Source organism: Callithrix jacchus, chromosome 9, assembly GCF_049354715.1.
Source record: "Callithrix jacchus isolate 240 chromosome 9, calJac240_pri, whole genome shotgun sequence".
In the NCBI taxonomy this organism is placed as follows: domain Eukaryota; kingdom Metazoa; phylum Chordata; class Mammalia; order Primates; family Cebidae; genus Callithrix; species Callithrix jacchus.
In genome coordinates this window covers 121,191,468-121,217,329 of record NC_133510.1, presented here as the reverse complement: position 1 = coordinate 121,217,329, position 25,862 = coordinate 121,191,468, and the positions used below count along the sequence as shown (strand labels likewise).

At 47.3% G+C, this 25,862-nt stretch overlaps 1 protein-coding gene across 1 annotated transcript; it reads right to left on the bottom strand.

The window, feature by feature from the left end:
- Positions 1 to 7,018: 7,018 nt before the first annotated feature.
- Positions 7,019 to 15,333, bottom strand: PEBP1 (phosphatidylethanolamine binding protein 1). Its single transcript, XM_035257783.2, has 4 exons — positions 15,090 to 15,333; positions 13,059 to 13,168; positions 12,027 to 12,127; positions 7,019 to 8,014 (listed from the first exon to the last, which is right to left on the bottom strand). The coding sequence occupies exons 1-4, from the start codon at positions 15,222 to 15,224 to the stop codon at positions 7,797 to 7,799; spliced, it is 564 nt and encodes a 187-aa protein (XP_035113674.1). The 5' UTR covers positions 15,225 to 15,333; the 3' UTR covers positions 7,019 to 7,796.
- Positions 15,334 to 25,862: the final 10,529 nt, after the last annotated feature.

Below are 25,862 nucleotides of genomic sequence, written 5' to 3'. Positions count from 1 at the left end.
CTGGGATCACAGGCACTCACCACCATGCCAGGCTAATTTTTGTATTTCCAGTAGAGATGGGGTTTCACCATGTTGGTCAGGCTGGTCTCAAACTCCTAACCTTGTGATCCACCTGCCCCGGTCTCCTAAAATGCTGGGATTACAGGTGTAAGCCACTGCGCCCGGCCAATCTGGTTGTTTTAAAAGTATACAGCACTTTCTCTCATGCTCTTTCTCCTGCACCATGTGAAGATGCGCTGGCTTCCTCTTGCCTTCTGCCATGATTATAAGTTTCCTGAGGCCTCCTGAACCATGCTTCCTCTAGAGCCTGTGGAACCATGAGCCAGTTAAACCTCTTTCCTTTATAAATCACCCAGTCTCAGGTATGTATCACAGTTTGGGAACAGACTAATACACCCCATCTCTACAAAAATTAGCCGGAAATAGTGGCATGTGCCTGTGAGCCCAGCTACTCGGGAGCCTGAGGTGGGAGGATCGCTTGAGCCTGGGATGTTAAGGCTGCAGTGAGTCACAGTCATGCCACTGCATTCTAGCCTTAGTGACAGAGTGAGACCCTGTCTTGGAAAAAAAAAGAAGATGCCAGGATCAGCATATGTTTACTCATTCCTTCAGGGAATATTTATTGAGCATCTACTGTGTGCCTGGGGATATGATGATAAATAAAATGGATGAAGCTGGTACTGTGCTGGAGGCTCATGGCTTAAATCTCCATGGAAAAGGAAGTAAATCAACAGTGGACTAGGTTACTCAGCAGTGACTAAGAAGGGCATGACAACACAATACTGGGTGCTACCAGGAGTTTAAAAGAACTCCGATAATACCAGTTATAGGTGGTGTCAGAGAGTGCTTACTAGCATTAACTGCGTCTAACTAGGTAAAATAATTTGTTTTTTAATTTCCCACCATTAGTAATTATTTGTTTATGTATCTACAGGAAAAGAGTATTCTTGGGAAACTGGAAACCTGCCCATGTAAACTCTATATACTCCTCTGACTTTAACTTAGTAAGGTATTTGTAAATATTTTTAAATATTAGAAATGATCACATATGAAAAATACATTATTGGCCAGGCACAGTAGCTCACATTTGTAATGTTAGCACATCTGAGAGGGTAAGGCAGGCAGACTGTCTGAGGTCAGGAGTTCGAGACCATCCTGGGCAACATGGTAAAATCCCTTCTCTATTAAAATACAAAAAATTAGCCAGGCATGGTGGTGGGCACCTGTAGTCCCAGCTACTCGAGAGGCTGAGGTGTGAGAATTGCTTGACCCGGGAGTTGGAGGTTGCAGTGAGCCAAGATCGCGTCACTGCACTCCAGCCTAGGTGACAGAGCAAGACTCTCTAAAAAAATAAATAAATTTTGATTCAGTGTGACTTACCAATATAAGTCCCACTGATTACAACTAAAAACTGAAAAAAATGCAAAAGCGACTACCTGAAGATACTGAAAAATAAAAGCAGATAGATTATGGAGAAGCAACTTAGAAATGGAAGTAAAGTTAAAACATTCTCAAATGAAGAAAAATTAAAGGAGTTCATTTCCAGCAGACTTTGCTTGTAGGAAATGCTAGAGGAAATTCCTCATACTGAAGGGAATGACACTTGGGTCTTTGGGAATGAAGAAAGAGAAACAGAAATGGTAAATATCTGGCCAGGCGTGGTGGCTCACGCCTGTAATCCCAGCAGTCTGGGAGGCTAAAGTGGGTGGATCACCTGGAGTCAGGAGTTTGAGACTAGCCTGGCCAACATGGTAAAACCCCATCTCTACTAAAAATACAAAAACTAGCTGGGCATGGTAGTATATGCCTGTAATCCCAGCTACTCGGGAGGCTGAGGCAGAAGAATCACTTCAATGAAGGAGGCAGAGATTGCGGTAAACTGAGATTGTGCCACTGCACTCCAGCCTGGGTGACAGAGCAAGACACAGCCTGTCTGCCCCATTTTCCAAGCTCAGTACGCCAGCCTCGTATAATAGTGAGGCCAGATGCGATGACTCAGGCCTGTAATCCCAGCACTTTGGGAAGCTGAGGTGGGTAGATCATTCGAGGTCAGGAGTTTGAGACCAACCTGGGCAACATAGTGAAACCCCGTCTTGGCCAGGCGTGGTGGCTCACGCCTATAATCCCAGCACTTTGGGAGGCTGAGGCGGGTGGATCACGAGGTCAAGAGATCAAGACCATCCTGGTCAACAAGGTGAAACCCCGTCTCTACTAAAAATACAAAAAAAATAGCTGGGCATGGTGGTTCGCGCCTGTAGTCCCAGCTACTCGGGAGGCTGAGGCAGGAGAATTGCTTGAACCCAGAAGGCGGAGGTTGCCGTGAGCCGAGATCGTGCCATTGCACTCCAGTATGGGTAACAACAGCGAAACTCCATCTCAAAAAAAAAAAAAAAGAAACCCCATCTCTACTAAAAATACAAAAATTAGCTAGGTGTGGTGGCTCGCACCTGTAGTCCCAGTTACTAGGGAGGCTGAGGCAGGAAAATCGCTTGAACCAGTGAGGCGGAGGCTGCAGCCAGAAAACAGGTGAGGAAACTGGGCTTTTTGTACTTTGTTCTTATATGACAATCAGGCCAAGTTTAGTCATTTGCATACATTAACTACTAACCTAATCCCAACAAAAGATGATTTTGTCCAACAACCCTGTGAGGTAAATAAGGCAGGCTGACAACGCCAGCAATCATTTGTTTTTCAAATGAAGGAATCGGAATTTGTGTCAAAGTGGGCCCAGTGGTCATGAGCTGGACCTTGAGGTCAGAGCTGAGTTCAGAACAAAGGTCACCCACTTCCTGGCTGGCCTTGGGCAAGCTCACATCACCTTCCAGCTGAAGGGAAGTATGACATCACCCTATATTTAAGATGACTATGCCTTTTCATATATATGTATTATTTTTCTCTTTAGTATCATGTTAGTATTGATAGGTTTTTCTGTTCGAGATGGAGTCACTCTGTCCCCCAGGCTAGAGTGTGACAGCTCAGTCTTGGCTCACTGCAACCTCCACCTCCCAGGTTTAAGCAATGCTCCTGCCTGAGCTTCCCGAGTAGCTGGAATTACAGGCACCCACTACCATGCCAGGCTAATTTTTGTATTTTTAGTAGAGACGGGGTTTCACCATGTTGGCCAGGCTGGTCTTGAACTTCTGGCCTCAAGTGATCCATCCGTCTCAGCCTCCCAAAGTGCTGGAATTACATGCATGAGCCACCGCGCCCGGCCAGTATTGACAGATTTTTCTTTTTATGTGAATTTCTTTTGCATTTACTTTACCTTCTTTGGTTGGTTTGCTCACCTTATTCTGAATCATTTGATTCTCTGTACCTGTTTTAGACAAGGAAGCTAACAGATCATTATAGTTCCTCATTAATCTTCAGACTTTGAAACAAAAAGGACTTGTGGTTATCAAAATGTCTCATTAAAATAGAAGTTTAAAGAAAAACTACATGATTTTAAATATGCATAAATATCAAATTGTCAAAATGTTTGAGAAGACTGATAAGGGTATGAAAGAGTAGGTCTTTTCATACACCAACATGAATCTGATCAGTGTGACCTTTGTGAAGAATCGTTTCTCAGTATCAGAACTGAAAATGAGCCTGGCCAACACAGGGAAATCCATGTCTACAAAAAAAAAAAACATTGGGGCCAGGTGCGGTGGCTCACACCTGTAATCCCAGCACTTTGGGAGGCTGGAGTGGTCAAGAGGTCAGGAGTTTGAAATCAGCCTGGCCAACATGGTGAAATCCCCATCTCTACTAAAAATACAAAAATTAGCCAGGCATGGTGGCAGCTGCCTACAATCCCAGCTACTCGGGAGGCTAAGGCAGGAGAACCGCTTGAACCCGGAAGGCAGAAGTTGGAGTGAGCTGAGATCACACCACTGCACTCCAGCCTAGGTGAAAGAGTGAAACTCTGTCTCATAAAAAATAATAACTGCATATGGTGGCACACACCTGTAGTCCCAGCTACTTGGGTGGCTGAGACAAGAGAATCCCCCTAGCCAGGGAAGCAGATGCTGTAGTAAGCCATGATTGTGCCACTGCACTCCGGCCTGAGCAACAGAAACAGACCCTGTCTCCAAAAAAAAAAAGAAGGAAAAATGTATATCACCTTAGACCTAATTATTTCAATACTTAGAATTCACCCTACAAAATTACTTGAAAAAGCATTTTATGCCGGGTGCGGTGGCTCACGCCTGTAATCCTAGCACTTTGGGAGGCCGAGGTGGGTGGATCACCTGAGGTCAGGAGTTCGAAACCAGCCTGGCCATCATGGTGAAACCCCATCTTAAAAAAAAAAAAAAAAGAAAAGAAAAAGCATTTTATACATATAAATGTTCACTGAAAGTTTGTAAGAGCAAGTAACCAGAAATAACCTAAATATCACCCAAGGGGGCTAATTATTGAACATTCAAAAGATCAAGTATTTGTCTCAAATAATAACATTTGTGGCAAATGCCAGGCACAGTGACTCACACCTGTAATCCCAGCACTCTGGGAGGCTCAGATGGGTGGATCACTTGAGGTCAGGAGTTCGAGACCAGCCTGGCCAACATGGCCAAACCCCATCACTACAAAAAATAAAGTAAAATAAAAAAATTAGCCAGCCATGGTGGTGCAAGCCTGTAGTCCCAACTACTTGGGAGGCTGAGGCAGAACTGCTTGAACCCAGGAGGTAGAGGTTGTAGTGAGCCAACTGCACTCCAGCCTGGGTGACAGAGCTAGACTCCTTCTCAAAAAAAGCAAAACAAACTAGTTGTGGTGACTTTTTAACTAAAGATTCATTAGCTCAGGAAAAAAAAATGCCAGTGTATTTTTTGTTAGTTCATTAGTTCAGGAAAAAAATGCAGAAATATGCAGTGCGTATAGTAAGACTTATTTTTTAGACTAAATATGTAGATATATGCTGATACATATATTTTAATTTTCTTCTGGAAGAAAACAGGAAACCAGTAACTAAGTGGAAGGTGGGAGACATTTTCTTCCTATAGTGCGCCTTGTCTAATCACATACGTGTATCACATCTTATTACATTGTACTTTTTTTTTTGAGACAGGCTCTTGTTCTGTTGTTCAGGATGGAATACAGTGGTGCAATCACAGCTCACTGCAGTCTCAACCTCCTGAGCTTCAGTAATCCTCCCACCTCAGCCTCTCTAGTAGCTGGGACTACAGGAACAAGCCCACACCTTGAGCTAATTTTTGCATTTTTTAGAGAGACAGGTTTCTGCCCTGTTGCCCAGGCTGGCGATCTGCCCGACCTTGGCATTACAAAGTGCTGGGATTACAGGTGTGAGCCACCTATCATGCCCAGCCTTTACATTTATTTTCAAGGTCAACAGAACAGTTTAGTTTTGGTTTTCTTTTTGGAGATGGAGTTTCCCTCTCGTCACCCAGGCTGGAGTGCAATGGCGCGATCTCAGCTCAATGCAACCTCTGTCTCCCAGGTTCAAGGGATTCTCCTGCCTCAGCCCGAGTAGCTGGGATTACAAGTGCCTGCCACAAAGCCCAGCTATTTTTAGTAGAGACGGTGTTTCACTATGTTGGCCAGGCTGATCTCGAACTTCTAACCTGTCGATTCACCCACCTTGGCCTCCCAAAGTGCTGGTATTACAGGTGTGAGCCACGGCACCCGGCCAACACTTGTTTTCTTTATAACCTGCATTCGACAAAATGTTTTTTTTTTTTTTTGAGATGGAGTCTTCCTCTGCAGCCCAGGCTGGAGTGCAGTGGCACAATCTTGGCTCACTGCAACCTCCACCTCCAAGATCCCGGTTCAAGGAGTTCTCCTACCTACCTCAGCCTCCCAAGTAGCTGGGATTACAGACACAAGCCACCACTCCCAGCTAATTTTTGTATTTTTTAGTAGAGACGGGGTTTCACCATGTTGGCCAGTCTGGTCTTGAACTCCTGACCTCATGATCCACCCGCCTCGGCCTCCCAAAGTGCTGGGATTATAGGTGTGAGCCACTGTGCCCAGCCCTCAACAAAATCTTATGTTAAAAATGAATTTTAAGAGTAGTTCCAGGCTTGGCATGGTGACTTATGCCTATAATCCCAGCACTTTGGGAGGCCAGAGCAGGTGGATTACTTGAGGTCAGGAGTTCAAGACCTACCTGGCAAACATGGCAAACCCCTTTTCTATTAAAAATACAAAAAATTAGCTGGGCATAGTGGTACATGCCTATAATCCCAGCTACTCAGGAGGCTGAGGCAGGAGGGTTACTTGAACCCACCCAGGAGGCAGAGGTTGCAGTAGCAGGAGAGTCGCCTGAACCCAACCAGGAGGCAGAGGTTGCAGTAAGCTGAGATCTTTACACTGCCCTCTAGCCCGGGTGGACAAAACAAGACTCCATCTCAAAAAAAGAAAAAAAAAAAATGAAAACTTCCATCTACCTATGTGCTTCCACAGAAGCAACATTTCCAAGTTTTTTCAGAGAAACAAGTATTGCAGTGAAAGATGGGGAAGGGAGTCACTAGCACCTGTCAGGCCTGAGGATCCCTCTTTGCATCACAGAGACCAAATCACAGTGATTTGCGCCCTCAAACACCTCCTTTCCCTTTTTTGGTACATCAGATGGCATGAAACCGTGACCTTCTCACCCTCCTACCTGCACACCTCTTTGGTACCGATTCTCTCGTTAAGACATCAGAACATCAAGTGGAGGCTACTTCTTAAGCATCGTTATGGCATCTGAGCACAACTTCACCAACAGGGAAGGTGTTTAGCCAGCTTCTTTAGAACATTCTTCTCAGGTCAAAAGGACCGCTTGAAGCAAAAGTGCTTTTTGGGCAAAAGACTCGGCCTCACGTTTTATGATTTGTTTTAGAAATCTCAAGTCTGAACTGTTTGCTCCTGCGGTGGGTTAATGGCATGTGTAGAGGCAGAGACCCTCCGTATGGCCCCTGGAACAAGCCCCAGCTGTTACTTGCTGGTCACAGAGACGACTCACCCTGAGAGACCAGATTTCCCACACTTGAGAAACCCATACCCAATAGGACAAAACATCCGGGGACTCGGCTCGTTGATTCAGGTTTCTATTTTTATTTAACTATAAGCAAACAGCAGAATTAATGCAACGTTCGGCAACTCCAGACCACCTTTTCTTGCTCCTATGAAGAATGATCAATTTAACAGACACAGATATAGGGATTCCTGCTAGGCTGTCAGCCAGCACTGCTGCCGGTCAAGATGGCCATGCTCCAACAACAGCAAAGCCACTCTCCCTACTGCTTTTACCAGGACTGCTCCTTAAAGGGACCAGAGCGAGATACTGATGCCTACTGAGGCATCTGAGATGCAACATGTTGGGGTAAGCTTCAATGCCAGCTTCTGGCTGTCTAGGTGAGTGACATCACCATAAAACCCCACTGTGTCCCATTCTGGACTCAGGATCACAAAGGCAGAAGCAGCCAACCTTTTTTTTTTTTTTAACCTCCCTTAAAGATTCTTTGATGCTTTGCCCTATCACTGCAAACCTGGTCCTTTTCCCCCCAATTTTTTTCTTTACATTCTGGGTTGCTATTTTCATATTAACGATTTGATGACCCCATCACAGTACCAAAATGTCCCCCAAAATGGAATTCAAATTTGACCAAAACATAAATCAGAGTGAGTGAGTGACTAAAATTATAAAGGCCAGACAGCAGGAAAAGTCACCCTAAACCACCATCTGACTGCTCAGGTCTTGCCTGTGCAAAGGCGGGAAGGGAGAGGAGAAATCTATTATACATGCAACACTGAACTGGGGAACATGGCTTGGGGCCTCCAGGACAGACTGTTCTGGTCCCCAAGCTAACCCTCTACTTCCCAGACAGCTGCTCGTACAGTTTGGGCACGTAGTCATCCCACTCGGCCTGGTAACACGTGCCGGCCACGGGGGCCCTGAGCTGGTACTTTTTACGGAAGGATGCCACCTTGAATTTGCCACGGTGGTCTCCAGATCGGTTGCTGAGAATGGGCTCGTCACACTTCAGCGGCCTGTCCTGCTCGTAAACCAGCCAGACATAGCGGTGGAGGCCTGTGGGGAGAGACAAGAGGGAAGATGTACACACAGCCCGGCACCTGAGATGGGGACATCATGTTTTTATCTAATGTTTCAACTTGGAGGCACCCCGACCACACCATTTACAAGGACACCAAGGGTCCAGACAGGTATTTGGTGCAAATTAACATGTAATGGCAATTAACACATTTTCAGAAAGCAAGTAAAGCAAGTTATAAAACAAAGGAGAGGGCCGGTCGCAGTGGCTCAAGCCTGTAATCCCAGCACTTTGGGAGGCCGAGGCGGGTGGATCACGAGGTCAAGAAATCGAGACCATCCTGGTCAACATGGTGAAACCCCGTCTCTACTAAAAATACAAAAAATTAGCTGGGCATGGTGGGGCGTGCCTGTAATCCCAGCTACTCAGGAGGGTGAGGCAGGAGAATTGCCTGAACCCAGGAGGCGGAGGTTGCGGTGAGCTGAGATCGTGCCATTGCACTCCAGCCTGGGTAACAAGAGCGAAACTCTGTCTCAAAAAGAAAAAAAAAACAAAGGAGAATGGTCAATAAGGACATAAAAACCTCATTAGTCATCAGAGTGACGAACAATAAAACCGCAAAATGGCACCATTTTACACACACTGAAGTGTATAAAGTCAAAAAGTCTGACATCTAATCCTGGCATGGAACTACAAGGATGTTATATGCTCTATTGCTAATTAGAGTATAAGGTTTTCTTTTTCTTTTTTTGAGACAAGATCTCTTATCACTGAGCCTGGAATGCAGTGGTGTGATCATGTCTCTCTGGAGCTAGAGTATAAAATTTTCAATCATTTGGAGAACCTTGGGGAAATTTCCATGACCGAACAATTCTACTCCTCAGTATTCACCTAAGAAAAATGGAAACACTTGCCAGCAAAACAACAAGAATTTATATGTACAAGAACGTATGGCTGGCAGGGCGTGCTCACGCATGTAATCCTAGCTCTTTGGGAGGCCGCAGGAGGATCATCTGTGGTCAGGAGTTCAAGACCAGCCTGGCCAATATGATGAAGCCCCATCTCTATTAAAAATACAAAAAGTAGCCAGGTGTAGTGGTAGACACCTGTATCCCAGCTACCTGGGAGGCTGAGGCAGGAGAATTGCCTGAACTCAGGAGGCAGAGGTTACAGTGAGCCAAGATTGTGCCATTACTGCACTCTAGCCTGGGTGACAGAGCGAGTCTCCATCTCAAGAAAAAAAAACAATGTATGGCAGGCACCACTCCACTTTCTGTTTCAGTAAGTTTGGCTACTTTAGCTACCTCATAGAACTGAACAGTATTTGTGTTTGTGTGATTGGCTCATTTCACTAACATCATGTTCTCAGGGTTCATCCTGGTGTAGCATGTGTCCAAATTTCTTTTCAAGGCTGAATAGTCCTAGAACAATACACAGAAGTTTAAAAAAAAAAAAAAAAAAAAAGAAAGGCTGGACAATGTTTAGATATTTACTCATGATATACAGATACTGAAAACATCCCAAATGCCCATCAATAGAGAATGGCTAAACGAACTAGCCTGTTTACCAAAGGGAATATTACTAAACAATATAAAGGGTAACTATTGATACAATCCGTGGATCAATCTCACAGATATTATCTGGAATGAAACAGACCAGTAACTCTAATTTCTTAAAATATACACTGCATGATACTTTTTTTTTTTTTTTGGAGGCAGAGTCTTACTCTATCACCCAGACTAGAGTGCAATCTCCACCTCCCAGGTTCAACCCATCCTCCCACCTCAGCCCCCCAAGTAGCTGGGACTACAGATGTATGCCACCTTGCCAAGATAACTTTGGTATTTTTAGTAGAGACAGCGTTTTACCATGTTGGCCAGGCTGGTCTCAAACTCCTGGCTTCACATGATCCACCCGCCTCCACCTCCCAACATGCTGGGATTATAGGAGTGAGCCACCATGACTGGCCCATGATACCATTTATATGAACACAAGAATCATGAAAGTAACTTATGGAGACAGGAGTCAGAATATAGTTAGCTCTGGGGGAATTTAAGTAAAAAGGTCACATAAGAACCTTCTGGGCGATGGAAACGTCATTTATCTTTCCGACGGCTGGTACCTTTCATGCCTTGATCAAATTTGCTGACTGAACTCTCAGGATCTATGCATTTTGTTATATGTAAATTGTGCCGTACTACAAGAATATGGAAAAAGCACAACAATAAAATGACTTTCTGAAGCTTTTTTTTTTCTTTTGGACACAAAGTCTCACTCTGTCACCAGGCTGGAATGCAGTGGCACAATCTCAGCTCACTGCAACCTCCACCTCCCAGGTTCAAGTGATTTTCCTGCCTTAGCCTCCCAAGTAGCTGGGATTACAGGCACGTGCCACCACACCCAGCTCATTTTTGTATTTTTAGTAGAAATGGGGTTGTACCATGTTGGCCAGGATGGTCTTGATCTCTTGACCTCATGATCTGCCCACATCAGCCTCCCAAAGTGCTGGGATTACAGGTGTGAGCCCTATTGAGGCTCACAGGCGCCCAGGCCTATTGAGGCTTTTTAAAAAATGAGAACACAGATCTTACTGAATTGCTTTATTCTCATGGGTCTGCTTCCCATAATTAAACTACCTAATTTTATAACTGCCCTAGAGAACTTAATAGGTCCCTGGGAAATCTGTCCCTTTACCTTCTGCTATGAATGCGTGAGCAAGTTTAAAGGCATCTGAAGCTTCTGGGTCTACAGACAAAACATGAGCCCATGACCAACTGTTCATGTCGGGGATGTTCTTGTACCTCTTCATGTGAACTCCTGGCTGGACAAGATGTACCAAAGCGAGGACTGTGACAGTTCCACCAAATGGAAACACCCTGAACTGAATGCCAGGCAATAATAATGCATCCCTCACCATGAGCTTAGGCAGCACTTACCCAACTTGGAAAGTTTCAATGCGGTGGTCTTTCTATCTCTAGATAGTTACGTGTATTTTATATATCATAGATAGAACACGATACAGTACAATATGCCTGTGTGTTTTCAATACGGTTCTACTGAAATCTTCCAAATCTTTTTACAATATACAAGCTAGATGTTTTTAGAAAAAGGGAGCCAAAAAGAGATACAGAAGCCAACCTTATATAATTAATTTGGAAACTATGTGATCATTTCTGAAATCTTTTCTACATATGTTTGGTTTTTTTTTGAGACAGAGTTTCGCTCTTGTTACCCAGGCTGGAGTGCAAAGGCATGATCTCGGCTCACCGCAACCTCCACCTCCTGGGTTCAGGCAATTCTCCTGCCTCAGCCTCCTGAGTAGCTGGGATTACAGGCATGCACCACCATGCCCAGCTAACATTTCTGAAATCTTTTATAGAATTAGAAACTCGATGATCACCCCAGGCAAAGGCTTAAAATAGTTTAACTGTGTATTTCACCCACTGCAGCCCCAAAAAGCCAGGCTGAGCTTTCTGTAACAGTGCTTCCCTCTCACCAACTTCCCTGCTTGCTAAAGGGCTAGGGGTGGAAAAGCAATTCTATATCAAAGGTCCCTATGTCCCGAACCCAAGGCTCTAGCCACCTGACACTCCTGCAGGTCTGAATGTGCCCTGAAGGCCCTAGAGGTGAGCTGAGATGCTATCTCCAGCAGGGTAAGGGCTCTAAAAATAAAAGAAAAAAACTTTGGGCCAGCCGGGTGCAGTGGCTCATGCCTGTAATCCCTTTGGGAGGCCGAGGCAGGCGGATCTCAAGGTCAAGAGATCGGGACCATCTGGCCAACATGGTGAAACCCCGTCTCTACTAAAAATACAAAAATTAGCCAGGTATGGTGGTGTGCGCCTGTAGTCCCAGCTACTCGGCAGGCTGAGGCAGAATTGCTTGAACCTGGGAGGCAGAGGTTGCAGCAGTGAGCCAAGATTGCACCACTGCACTCCAGCCTGGTGACAGAGTGAGACTCCGTCTAAAAAAAAAACAAAAAAGCTTTGGGCCAATCCTAATGTGCACCCAAACTCCCTCCCCAACCTCCCACCAAAAACAGCCTTTACTAACCTGTGCCCTTGGGAGGCCCCGAGCCCACGTAATCGGAGAGGACTGTGCCACTGCTGATGTCATTGCCCTTCATGTTGACCACCAGGAAATGATGCCATTCTCTGCATGAAGAAACATGGGGCGTCAGTACCACAGGAGTTCGGGTGCCAAGCTACAGCCATGAACAACAGTCCTCACTGTCTTGGCCAGCATGAACCTCATGTGTTTGCAGAAGAGCAGACCCAGCCCCTCCCACCCTCTGACATTTTCTAAAGCAGAGGTCAGCAAACTTTCTGTAAAAGGCCAGAGAATGTGTTAAGCTCTGGGGAGCCACAGTCTCTGCTGCAACTATTCAACTTGGCCTTGGTAGCATGAAAGCAGCCACAGACGACACTTAGCTGTGCTCCAATAAGACGTAACTGATGAACTCTGACATGGGAATTTTGTATAATTTCCACGTCACAAAGTTTAATTCTTCTTTCAACGTTTCCTCAGTCATTAAAAAATGTAAAAACCAGGCTAGGCATGGCGGCTCACACCTATAATCCCACCACTTTGGGAGACTGAGGTGGGCAGATCACCTGAGGTCAGGAGTTCGATCGAGAGCAGCCTGAACAACATGGTGAAACCCCATCTCTACTAAAAATACAAAAATCAGCCAGGCATGTTAGCATGTGCCTATAATTCCAGCTACTCTGGAGGCTGAGGCAGGAATTGCTTGAACCTGGGAGACAGAAGTTGCAGTGAGACAAGATTGCGCCACTGCACTTCAGCCTGGGTGACAAAGGGAGACTCTGTCTCAAAAAAAAAAAAAGTAAAAACCATTTTTAGCTCATGGGGCTCTACAAAAACAGGCCACAGATGGATATGGCTCTTGGCTGTGAATTACAGACGCCCACCGTAGGGGGCAAAAGGGCAGGAAACGTACTCTCTGGCTTAAGCATGGGCGGGGCCATCCCAAAGTGGTTCTGCTTCTCCATGTCCAGCAAGGGGCTTATATTTGTTAAGTCATGTCGGCATGACCTGCTCTTCCCCACCTTTCTCAGCTCTCACCTGTACTTGGGATCCTTCCTGCTGGGAGCATCTGGATCTGTCAGGACCAAGGTGTAGAGCTTCCCTGAATCAAGACCATCCCACGAAATGCTGGTGGGTCTGTTCTTGACCTGTATGAAGGAACCAGTTTGGAGTTAAAAAGTCAGAAATGCTGAAGAAACTGGTTGGGCACAGTGGCTCACGCCTGTAATCCCAGCAGCTGGGAGGCTGAGGCAAAAGGCTCACTTGAGGTCAGGGGTTCGAGACCAGCCTGGCCAATATGGTGAAACCCATCTCTACTAAAATACAAAAATTAGCTAGAAATGGTGGTGAGCACCTGTAACCCCACCTACTTGGGAAGCTAAGGTGAGAGGACTGCTTGAGCTGGGGAGGCAGAAGCTGCAGTGAGCCAAAACTGCCCCACCGAACTCCAGCCTGGGTGACAGAGCGAGACTCAAAAGAAAAGAGAAATGCTGAAGAAACCAGTACTCTTTCTTTGATCTGAGACTCTTCAAAGACAAAACAGAATAGATTTTTAATAAAATCAATGACTCTGGCCAGGCGCAGTGGCTCAAGCCTGTAATCCCAGCACTTTGGGAGGCCAAGGCAGGTGGATCATGAGGTCAAGAGATCGAGACCATCCTGGTCAACATGGTGAAACCCCATCTCTACTAAAAATACAAAAAATTACCTGGGCATGGTGGCGCATGCCTGTAATCCCAGCTACTCAGGAGGCTGAGGCAGGAGAATCGCCTGAACCCAGGAGGCGGAGGTTGCAGTGAGCTGAGATCACGCCTTTGCACTCCAGCCTGGGTAACAAGAGCGAAACTCCGTCTCAAAAAAAAAAAAAATCAATGACTCTGTATTTACTCTAGAGAGCCAGAAGCGAGAGTTTTATATACATTATTTATTTATAATCTTTTTTTTGAGACCAGGTCTCGTTCTGTCACCCAGGCTGAAGTGCAGTGACGCTATCAAGGTTCACTGCAGCCACTCCTCCCACCTCAGCCTCCTGAGCATCTACAAACTACAGGCCCACACCATCATGCCTGACCAATTTTTTTTTTGTAGCGTTGGGGTCTTGCTCTGTTGCCCAGGCTGTTATCATTTCAGTCCCAACAACACCATGGCGTTAGTATCCCAGCACACTATGAACAGAAACAGATGAGGCCGGGATTCCAACCCTGGCACTGAGTCCCCTTCTCAACGACACCCTTACACTGTCTGGAATGACAGGGTTTCTGGATTTGGTGATCAGGAGGTTACGTGGGGCCTGCTAAAGTGAAATCTGCATTAACTAGACGTTTCAAAGTGCACAGAAAAGGAGAAAGCCGAGGTGAGCAGGGAAAAGGAGGCTGTGTCAGACGGGCACTTCATATTTGAACATCCAAAACAATGTGAGGTCAGGGCAGTTTATTTTATACACTGGTGCCCGGAGCTTCATAAACAGCTAGCAGTGGTGTCTGCAAATCTAGTGTCTTCACTTTCAGCCGTAGGCGTGGGAGGTCAAACAGCAAAACTAAACCGTTGCCCCCCCCGGCGTTCCGGCTGCGCGCTCCTGGCCGATTAAACAAAGGCGAAATGGGCCGGCGTGCTCATCACTAGTTACATAATGCGCCACAGGCTCTGGGGTGGGGCTTCTGCCCTCCAACACAAGGCCTAAACTACTGAGGCTCCAGGGGAAGGTCTGGGGGCGTCCGGGCGGCCACAGCCTACCCCGTCCCGGGGACGTCCCTATCCAGGGTCCTGCCCCAGGGGGGTGCGGGCTGTCTCCGGAGCTAGGCCCCTCTTGGGCCCAAAACCCGGGAAAAGTGAATCCATCGCTGCCGCAGGAAGAGCCTGTCTGGACACGCCACAGGCCGGGTTCCCGGTGACTGGAATGGCCCCCGGGCATGGGAAATGGACCCCGGGACCCCCGCTCTGGGGGGGGGCTCGACGCACGCAGGCTGAACCTCCCCACTGCCCCTAGCCCTGTCTCCTCCGGGTCCGATCCAGGCGGTCCACATAGGCCTCCGCGCCAGGCCGCTGGCTGCAGCCCGCCGCCCGGGGTACCTGGGTGGGCGTCAGCACTTTGCCCAGCTCGTCCACCGCCGCCCCGCCGTAGGTGACATGCAGCGGGTGCTGCGGCTGCTCGTCCACTTCCTGCAGGCTCAAAGGCCCGGACCACTTGCTGAGGTCCACCGGCATGGCGGGGCCGAGCAGAGCGTGCAGCCGAGAGTGCCGCGGCAGGTCAGGTGCGGGCGGCAACGGCGATACGGAGGCCTCCACACACTAGCCCGGGAAAGCGGGACCCAACAACGCGCGAGCGCACGCGACGCCGCCGTCGCCGCCGCCACCGCCCAGCTCCGCCCACCGCCCTCTGCCCTCTGCCCTCTGATTGGCCGAAGCCGGCTGAGCCGGGTCTCTAGTGCTCCTAAGTCCTTGCAAAGTGCTCCGAGTGGCTGCCGAGTTCTCGCGAGCTCGGCCTGCAAGGCTGTGGTTTCAAGAAATGAAAATGAAGGGCGCCCTGGAACGGGTTCGCCTGGGAGAGAGGTTCGTGCTTTAGAAAGCGTCTTAGGGGAAAAAAAAATGCAATTGAGCTCGTCTTGGTTGCGTTTTGGTTTTCCGAGTTTTCTGCGTGATTCTGTAGTCCACTTTCCAAAGTCAAAAATGTGGCCGGTAGCGGTGGCTCACGCCTGTATTCCCAGCACTTTGGGAGGCCAAAGCAGGAGGATCGCTTGACCCCAGGAGTGTGAGACCATCCTGGACAACGTAGCAGGACCCCGACTTTGCAGGAAACTTGAAAAAAAAAAAAAAAACCGGACACAGTGGTGCATGCCTGTAGTCCTAGCTACTCTGAAGGCTGGGGCGGGGGGATCACTTGATCCAGGAGTTTGAGGCTGTGGTGAGCTATGACCTTGCCACTGCACTCCTGTCTGTGCTTCAGAGCGAGACCACATCTTCGCACACACACCGCGAATTCAGAAACAAGAAACAGTAAGGCCTTGCCTTTCTCTTGCACTAATTACAACGAGCCAGATTCCCGTTTCCTTGTATTTTCGCAAGTGATCATTTGTCGTGGTAGTTGCCTGGTGACAGCACCTGAGTGAACTTTTGAGCATTTAAATATATGGGGGAAATGTATTTGTCTGTTTTTTTCCACGGACAAATCCATTTACCCATAAATTTAAATATATTTACTCATATATTTGATCCCACACCCCGGCTTGTTCCTCACAAAATTCCTGAGAAATGTTTTTTTTTTTTTTTGAGAAAAAATGTTAAACCATATTTATTCATACCCAAACTGCTCTTACTGTGACCACCAACTGCTTGCTTTTTGCTGAATATAATAAGCACTGTGTAATAGTTCTTATCTGTTTTGACCCTTGGCCTTGATAATTCCTCCCAGGGAATAAAAAGTTGTCTCTTGATTTCCATTCTTATTGGGATATAATACAAGTTCGTTAAAGAAAATCAAAGAAAAAAACCCAAAGAAGTAAAAATGTCCTTCTATCTCTACTTTGATATAAACGTCAGTAATCATTTGGGGAATATCTTTCCTATTTAAAAATACTATGAGTATAGATGATTTTGTTTATTCACCAAAAGATTGCATTGTATCCTACCATTATAAAATAGTCATATTAAAAAAAGGTCGTCAGGCAGTGTGCAGTGGCTGAGGCCTCTAATCCTAGCACTTTGGGAAGCTGAGGCAGGAGGATCACTTGAGCCCAGGAGTTCGAGACAAGCTGGGACAACATGGCAGAACCCCATCTCTACAAAAAAAAAAAAAAAAAAAAAAATGCAAAAATTAGCCTAATATGCGGGGATGTGCCAGTAGTCACAGCTACTAGCAAGGCTGAGGCAGGAGGATCACCTGAGCCTGGGAGTTTGAGACTGCAGTGAGCCGTGATTGCGCCACTGCACTCCAGCCTGGGTGACAGAGTAAGACCCTATCTCTACAAAAACAAAACACAGCAAAAAAGTCTTCAACATTTTAATGACTTATTCTTTTCTAGATGCACCATCATTTATTCACCAAGCCTCTTGATGTACTGTTTTGTTCATTGCTTTCCTTTGACAAATATCACTGAAATGAACATCCTTATACATATATCTTAAAAAACTTGAAGGACTTTTAGGAAAATTTTATTACATGGTAGCTTTTATTAATTAGGTCAAAAAATACACATTTGTTTGTTTGTTTGTTTGTTTGTTTGTTTGTTTGTTTTGAGACAGTCTTGCTCTGTCGCCCAGGCTGAATGCAGTCTTATGATCTTGGCTCATAGCAACCTCCGCCTCCTGGGTTCAAGCAATTTTCCTGCCTCAGCCTCTCAAGTAGCTGGGACTACAGGCATGCACCACCATGCCCAGCTAATTTTTGCATTTTGGGTAGAGATAGGTTTCACCATGTTGGCCAGGCTGGTCTCAAATCCCTGGCCTCAACTGATCCATCCACCTCAGCCTCCCAAAGTGCTGGGATTCTAGACAAAAGCCACCATGCCTGGCCCAAAAATTACATACTTTAAAGGGATGAATCACAGCTAGTTAAGCGTCAGGGTCGACTGGATGGAATGCCTTCAATCACAAAGCACTGACAGAAAGAATTATTGGTTCTTTCCTCTGTAGACGCATTTTGAGAACCTTGGAAGCAAAAGGAGAAAAAGTTACCACCCTCCCAGAGCGTATCGTCTAGCAGTGGAGAGAGACATAGATCAAATGACACTGAGGAAACTGAAAACTACCGCCTGCAAGAAGCTTCTGGGATGGAAGGCAGGCCGGGGCTGAGCGGGTTCTGCAGTGAACTCCCCACATAAGCCCAGGAGAGACACGCTGAGGCTCAGGGCAGGATGATACTGTAAGAAGACCGGACCGGCGAGGGATCCAAACTCCTGGGGAAAGGTGGAAAGAATTCCAGAGATTTCTGCTCCTGCTACTTTTTTTTTTGAGACAGGATCTTACTCTATCACCCAGGCTGGAGGAATGTGGAGTGCAGTGCTGGGATCTCAGCTTGCTGCAGCCTCCAACTCCCAGGCTCAAACCATCTTCCCACCTTAGCCTTCTACATAGCTAAGACTACAGGTGTGCGCTACCATGCCTGGCTAATTTTTTTATTCTTCGTAGAGGTAGGGTCTCACTGTGTTGCCCAGGCTAGTCTTGAACTGATTTCACACGACCCTCCTGCCTTGGTCTCTCAAAGTGCTGTAATTACAGACATGATTCACCACAGCCAGCCTCTGCTATCATTTTTTTTCCTCTTCCCTCCCTGACCCCAATAGACAGTTCATCACCAAGCCTATAAATCAGCCTTCACATCTCTCCCCTAAAACTGTCCCCTCATGGGAAGGCACCTGCTATCACTCACCTTGACCACTGCTTTTTTTTTTTTTTTTTTTTTTTGAGATGGAGTCTCACTCTGTTGCCCAGGCTGAGTGCAGTAGAGTGATCTTGGCTCACTGCAACCTCTGCCTTCCAGGTTCAAGCAATTCTCTTGCCTCAGCCTCCCCAGTAGCTGGGATTACAGGCACGTCCTACCAGGCCCAGCTAAGTTTTGTATTTTTAGTAGAGACAGGGTTTCACCATGTTGGCCAGGCTGGTCTTGAATTCCTGGCCTCAAGAAATCCACCCACCTCGGCCTCTCAAAGTGCTGGGACTACAGGCATGAGCCAGTGTGCCTGGCTTACCTTGGCCACTGCTTCTGTTCTTCCTTCTAGCCCATCTTCCAGCCCACCCTGATCTTTCTCAGAGGTAAATCAGGTGGATTCACACATCCCTCTCTAACCCCCATATCACCCTATAGCCATCTGTGGCTCCCCATTGCCTCTGGATCAAGTCCAGACTCTTACCAGGGCCCCCCAGACTTCTACCTTCCTGCCTCTCCATGGCATTCTTCACTTCAAACACTGAATTTGTTTGGGGTCCAATTTGCCTTTCTACCTCTGGGCCTTTGCACATGCTGTTCCCTCTTCCTGGAGCAGTTTCCTCCTCATCCCAGCTCATCTTTGCTCATCTTAAACATCAGTTCTACCTTCTGTCACCCATTGAGACCAGGGAAACACCCTGTTCTCTGCATCCACACCCATTATGTCCTTCCTTTTTCCATTTAGAAACATTTGGGATTTCTTTCTTTTCTTTTTTTAATTTGAGACGGAGTCTCGCTCTGTTGCCCAGGCTGGAGTGCAGTGACTCTCTGCAACCTCTGCCTCCCTCCCTTCTCCTCCCAGGTTCAAGCAATTCACGTGCCTCCACCTCCCAAGTAGTTGACACTACAGGCACACACCACCTACCTGCCTCATTTTTTTTTGAGACAGAGTCCTGCTCTGTAACCCAGGCTGGAGTTCAGTGGCGTGATCTTGGCTCACTGCAACCTCTGCCTCCTGGATTCAAGCTATTCTCATGCCTCAGCCTCCTGAGTAGCTGGGATTACAGGCTCATACCACCACACTGTATTTGTAGTAGAGACAGGGTTTCATCACGTTGCCCAGGCTGGTCTCAAACTCCTAACCTCAAGTGATCCACCTGCCTCAGCCTCCCAAAGTTATAGGATTACAGACATGAGCCACCGCACCCGGCCTGGGATTTCTAATTGACCACCTTAACCACACCATCAACCACTTGAATATAAGCTCTACAAGGGTCATCTCTCGGGCACAAGCCATATCCCCACCACCTAAAATAGCTTCTGACATACTTAGTACATGATAATATCATTATTATTACAAGAAACTAAGGCCAGTGTGGTGCCTGATGCTTGTAATCCCAGCACTTCGAGAGGTTGAGGCAGGAGGATTACTTGGGTCAGGAGTTCAAGACCAACCTAGACAACATGATGAAACCCTGTCTCTACAAAAAATATAAAAATGAGCTGGGCATAGTGGCAAGCACCTGTAATCCCAACTTCTCGGGAGGCTGAGGCAGGAGAATTGATTGAACCCGGGAGGCAGAGGTTGCAATGAGCTGACGCCACTGCCCTCCAGCCTGGGCATCAGAGCAAGACTCTGTCTCAAAAAAAAAAAAAAGAAAAAGAGAGAAACTAAGTTAAAATGTTTAAAAAGCCATCTGGTTGGTTTCACCTCAACCTCCGCCTCTTGGGTTCAGGCAATTCTCCTGCCTCAGCCTCCTGAGTAGCTGGGATTACAGGCACACGCCACCATGCCCAGCTAATTGTTTGTATTTTTAGTAGAGATGGGTTTTCCCCATGTTGACCAGGATGATCTTGATCTCTTGACCTCGGGATCCACCTGCCTTGGCCTCCCAAAGTGCTGGGATTACAAGCGTGAGCCACCGTGCCCGGCCCTTATCTTTTTTTTTAATTTGAGACAGAGTCTTGCTCTGTCATTCTGGCTGGACTGCAGTAGCATGATCTCAGCTCACTGCAACCTCTGCCTTCTGGGTTCAAGCAATTCTCCTGCCTCAGCGTCCCAAGTAATTGGGATTACAGGCACCCACCACCACGCCTGGCTAATTTTGTATTTTTGGTAGGGACGGGGTTTCACCATGTTGGCCAGGTTGGTCTCGAACCCCTAACCTCATGATCCACCCACCTCAGCCTCCCAAAGTGGTAGAAGTAAATGCGAGAGCCACCGCACCCGGCCCCAGTATACATCTTAAATATATTTAATTGCTGTCTCATGTCTCCCTGAAATGCATAAAACCAAGATTCGTCCAACCATCTTGGGCACATGTTCTCCAGGTCTCCTGAGGACTGGGTCACAGGCCATGGTCACTCATATTTGACTCAGAATCAATCTCTTCAAATGTTTTAAAGTTTGACTCTTTTCATTGATGATATTTATTCTCCTGTTCGCTTGTCTTTCTGCCACGTGTGCCTCTTCTAGATCGGGAGCTTGGGCAGGTACTGGTTGCAGGTAGACTCAAATGAACCAACCTGGAAAACCACCAGTTGTTTTTGTTTGTTGAATGAGTTGTTTTTGTTTGTTGAGGAAATTGACTGATGTGTTTATTCAGTGGAATGGCTTCCTACCAGTTTCACTCATTGCTCTTCTGCAAAAGAAAGTGTTTCTTTAGGGAATTTGGGGCCAGGCGCAGTGGCTCACACCTGTAATCCCAGTGCTCTGGGAGGCCGAGGCGAGCGGTTTACCTGAGGTCAGAAGTTCGAGACCAGCCTGACTAACATGATGAAACTCCCGTATTTACTGAAAATATAAAAATTAACCAGGCACGGTGGCAGGTGCCTGTAATTCCAGCTACTCGGGAGGCTGAGGCAGGAGAATCGCTTGAACCTGGGAAGTGGAGGTTTGCAGTGAGCCAAGATCGTGCCACTGCATTCCAGGCTGGGCGACACAGTGAGACTCCATCTCAAAAAACAGAAATAATAATAAGGGAATTTTTTTTTTTTTTGAGATGGAGTTTCGCTGTTGTTACCCAGACTGGAATGCAATGGCACAATCTCGGCTCACCGCAACCTCCGCCTTCTGGGTTCAAGCAATTCTCCTGCCTCAGCCTCCCGAGTAGCTGGGACTACAGGCGTGCACCACCATGCCCAGCTAATTTTTGTATTTTTAGTAGAGACGGGGTTTCACCTTGTTGACTAGGATGGTCTCGATATCTTGACCTCGTGATCCACCCGCCTCGGCCTCCCAAAGTGCTGGGATTATAGGCGTGATCCACCACACCCGGCCATAATAAGGGAATTTTGGACAAAAATGAAGTTCTGTCCTTAGCTAGAGTCCAGAAACTGCTGTTGTGGCCATGCCAGCAACTTGGAACTGCCACTCCAGGGGACCAAGGTGCTGGCTACTGGCCAAGGAGCTGCATTGAGACACTGTTCTGAGAATTAACCATTAACAGGTCTCCAGGAGTCCACTTGCCAGATTTTTCCTATTAAGATTTTCTTTTTTTACTTTTCTGCTTGAGAATTTCAAAGCATTTGAAAATACCCTCTATATCTCACTTAATCTTCTGCAGCTCTTGGTTGATGCAGATGACTACACGTCCAGAAGGAAACCAGGTATGTCAAATCATACTAAAATTTGGGGAAGCCTCATCATGCAGGCTTTAGCAATATTAAAGTAGCACTCATTGAGGCCAGGTGCAGTGGCTCATGCCTGTAATCCCAGCGCTTTGGGAGGCCAAGCAGATTGCTTGAGGCCAGGAGTTCAAGACCAGCCTGGCCAACATGGTGAAACCCTGTCTCTACTGAAAATACAAAAATTAGCTGGGCATGGTGGTGCCTGTCTGTAATCCCAGCTACTCAGGAGGCTGAGACAGGAGAATCATGTGAACCCAGGAGGTGGAGGTTGCAATGAGCCGAGATCATGCCACTGCTCTCCAGCCTGGGCAACAGAGTGAGATTCTGTTTTAAAAAGGATTAAAAAATAAAAATAAAAAAATTAGTGATCATTCAAACCAGAATCTTGACCATCTTTATGAAGAATAACTTGCTCTGTGTCTTAAACAAGACAGGCTGCAGAATACCTGCCATGCCCTCAGCCCCCTGGACATCCTCAGAGGTTCACCCCCTGACACCCTCCCACCTTCAGCCAATTCAAAGGCTTCTTAAACCACCTATGAAATGGCCTGGATCAATCAGATTCTACTTCTTTAATCAGCACTGGTGCATAAGGAGAAACAGCTGGTTGTGAATGGTAGGCGCTAATACAGAATGGAGGTGATGCTCCGAGATTACAGAGAGGCCATCAAAAACTGGCCGGGCACGGTGGCTCACGCCTATAATCCCAGCACTTTGGGAGGCCGAGGCGGGTGGATCACGAGGTCAAGAGATCGAGACCATCCTGGTCAACAAGGTGAAACACCGTCTCTACTAAAAATACAAAAATTAGCTGGGCATGGTGGTGCGTGCCTGTAGTCCCAGCTCCTCAGGAGGCTGAGGCAGGAGAATTGCTTGAACCCAGAAGGTGGAGGTTGCAGTGAGCCGAGATTGTGCCATTGCACTCCAGCCTGGGTAACAACAGCGAAACTCCATCTCAAAATTAAATAAAATAAACCTTGTAGTACTGGCACAGTGGCTCACACCTGTAATCCCAGCTCTTCGGAAGCCAAGGTGAGAGGATTGCTTGAGTTCTGGAGTTTGAGACCAGCCTGGGCAACATGGTGGCCTTATCTCTACACAAAATACAAAAAAAAAAAAAAATAGCTGATCCCAGTGGCATGGGCCTGTAGTCCCAGCCCCACGAGGCTCTTAATGGTCTCAAACTCCTGAGCTCAAGTGATCTCCTGCCTCGACCTCCCAAAGTGCTGGGATTACAGGCATGAGCCACTGTGCCTAGGTAAACTGGCACTGTAGGGTGGTTTCAATTTCAAGTAGACTCTCCCTTCATGTTTCCAGATAACCATTCTGGTAGGCAGTTTCTGCCATAATGAGGAAGGCCAGGTTTGGTGGCTCACGCATGTAATCCCAGCACTTTGGGAGGCTGAGATGGGCAGATCACCTGAGGTCAGGAGATTGAGACCAGCCTGGCCAACATTGTGAAACGCTGTGTCTACTAAAAATACAAAAATTAGCCAGGTTGTAGTGGTGGGCACCTGTAATCCCAGCTACTTGGGAGCCTGAGGCAGGAGAATTACTTGAAACCTGGAGGCGGAGGTTGCAGTGATCTGGTATCACGACATTGCACTCCAGCCAGAATGACAGAGCAAGACTGTCTCAAAAAAAAGAAAAGTAAAGGCTGGGCGCGGTGGCTCACGCCTGTAATCCCAGCACTTTGGGAGGCCGAGGCAGGTGGATCACGAGGTCAAGAGATCAAGACCATCCTGGTCAACATGGTGAAACCCCGTCTCTACTAAAAATACAAAAAAAATTAGCTGGGCATGGTGGCGCATGCCTGTAATCCCAGCTACTCAGGAGGCTGAGGCAGGAGAATTGCCTGAACCCAGGAGGCAGAGGTTGCGCTGAGCCGAGATCGCGCCATTGCACTCCAGCCTGGGTAACAAGAGTGAAACTCCACCTCAAAAAAAAAAGAAAGCAATTTGTTCATATACTGAGATGCTGGTGGGTGGGTGATTGGTTTCAGGAGTGTCTGGATCCAGGGACTTAACTAATACCTTAGGTATCTGTTTCACTTGTGGGGTGGTTTCAATTTCAAGTAGACTCTCCCTTCATGTTTCCAGAGTACCATTCTGGTAGACAGTTTCTAAGATGGACCCAGTGGACCCCACATCCTGGTGTTCATGGCCCTGTGTGCTCCACTCCCCTTGAATAACTTGCTTCTAATCAGTAACATATGACATGGGAATGGGATGCCACTTCTGATTAAGTTATGCAAGACTGGATCAGGTGCAGTGGCTCATGCCTATAATCCTAGCACTTTGGGAGACCAAGGCAGAAGGACTGCTTAAGCCAGGAGCTAAAGACCAGCCTGGGCAACATGGTAAGACCCCCATCTCTCCAAAAAATAGATGGCTGAGGCTAGAGAATAGCTTGAGCCTAAGAGTTGAAGGCTGTAGTGAACCATCGTCACGCCACTGCACACCAGCCTGGGCAACAGAGCAAGACCCTATCTCAAAACAAACAACATATGATGTGCAGACAGGATGTCACTTCCAATTCAGTTGTATAAGGCTGTGGCTTCCATCTTGCTAGCACACACTCTCTATTGCTTTCTCAGCTTTCAGGCCTCTGTGAAGCAAGCCATCCTGTGGCAGAAGCCCATGTGGCCAGGAACCAAGGGCGGCTTCTGGCCAAGAGCCAGTGAGGACCTGAAGCCCGAGCCCAACACCCCTCCAGGAACTGAATTTTGCCAGCAACCAGTGAGTGACCTTGGAAGTGGATCCCTCCCCTAGAAGCTCGGCTTTCAGATGTGTGGGGAGTACGGGTCCTGCTTGAAAACCTAGGTGAGATTCTTCAGGCCTACCAGACCATGGGCAATGACAAAGGCTTTTCCAGGCAGGCCTTGGGGAAAGCTGTCCTCCCCACACCAGACTCGGTGCCCAGCCTGTGCACTACAGTCTCTGAAGGGAGTTGGAGTCAGGGACTCCCACGGCCCTGGCCAGCCACGCTCTTGAACATACTCACTTTCCTAGCCAGGTAGCACCTTTGACCCTGGGTCTCTTTATCCCCAGAAGGAGGCCTTGGGCAGAGATCTTCTTTGGGGCTTCTGCCAAGGCCTCCTTCTGGGGATGGGAGGAGGAGAAACCTTGAACCCACTGTGTACCACTCTGATTTCATACCTGGTACTTTTCCACTCCTAGCGTTTACACCATCACAGTCAAGTGATACAGCCTTACCTCTTTCCGTTTTGGCCTATTGCCTTTTTTTTTTTTTGAGATGGATTCTCATTCTGTCACCAGGCTGGAGTGCAGTGGCACGATCTCAGCTCACCACAATCTCTGCCTCCCGGGTTCAAGCGATTCTCCTGTCTTAGCCTCCCAAGTACCTGGGACTGCAAGTGTGTGTCACCGCGCCCAGCTAATTTGTATTTTTAGTAAAGACAAGGTTTCACTATGTTGGCCAGGATGATCTTGATCTCTTGACCTAGTGATCTGCCTGCCTCGGCCTCCCAAAGTGCTGGGATTACAGGCATGAACCACTGCGCCTGGCCAACTTAATGCTTTCTTTCTTTCTTTTTTGAGACAGGGTCTTACAGTTCACTGCAGCCTCAACCACACGGGCTCAAGTGCTCTTCTCCCTGAGTAGCTAGGACTACAGGTATGCACCACCATGAGCAGCTAATTTTTTGGTTTCTTTTTTTTAGAGACAGGGTCTCACTATGTCATCCAGGCTGGTCTCAAACTCCTGGGCTGAAGTGATCCACCTGCCTTGGCCTCTCAAAGCACTTGGATTACAGGTGTCAGCCCAGTGCACCTGGCTGATGGCTTATTGCTTAATTGGCAACTTGGACACCTGACACCTCAGTTTGGCCT

Coding starts and splice junctions, on each gene's coding strand:
- PEBP1 (XM_035257783.2), bottom strand. CDS start 15,224: ATGCCGGTGGACCTCAGCAAGTGGTCCGGGCCTTTGAGCCTGCAGGAA. Junction 13,169..15,089: donor AAGTGCTGACGCCCACCCAG/GTACCCCGGGCG, acceptor TCCTTCATACAG/GTCAAGAACAGACCCACCAG. Junction 12,128..13,058: donor AGGAAGGATCCCAAGTACAG/GTGAGAGCTGAG, acceptor TTCTTCATGCAG/AGAATGGCATCATTTCCTGG.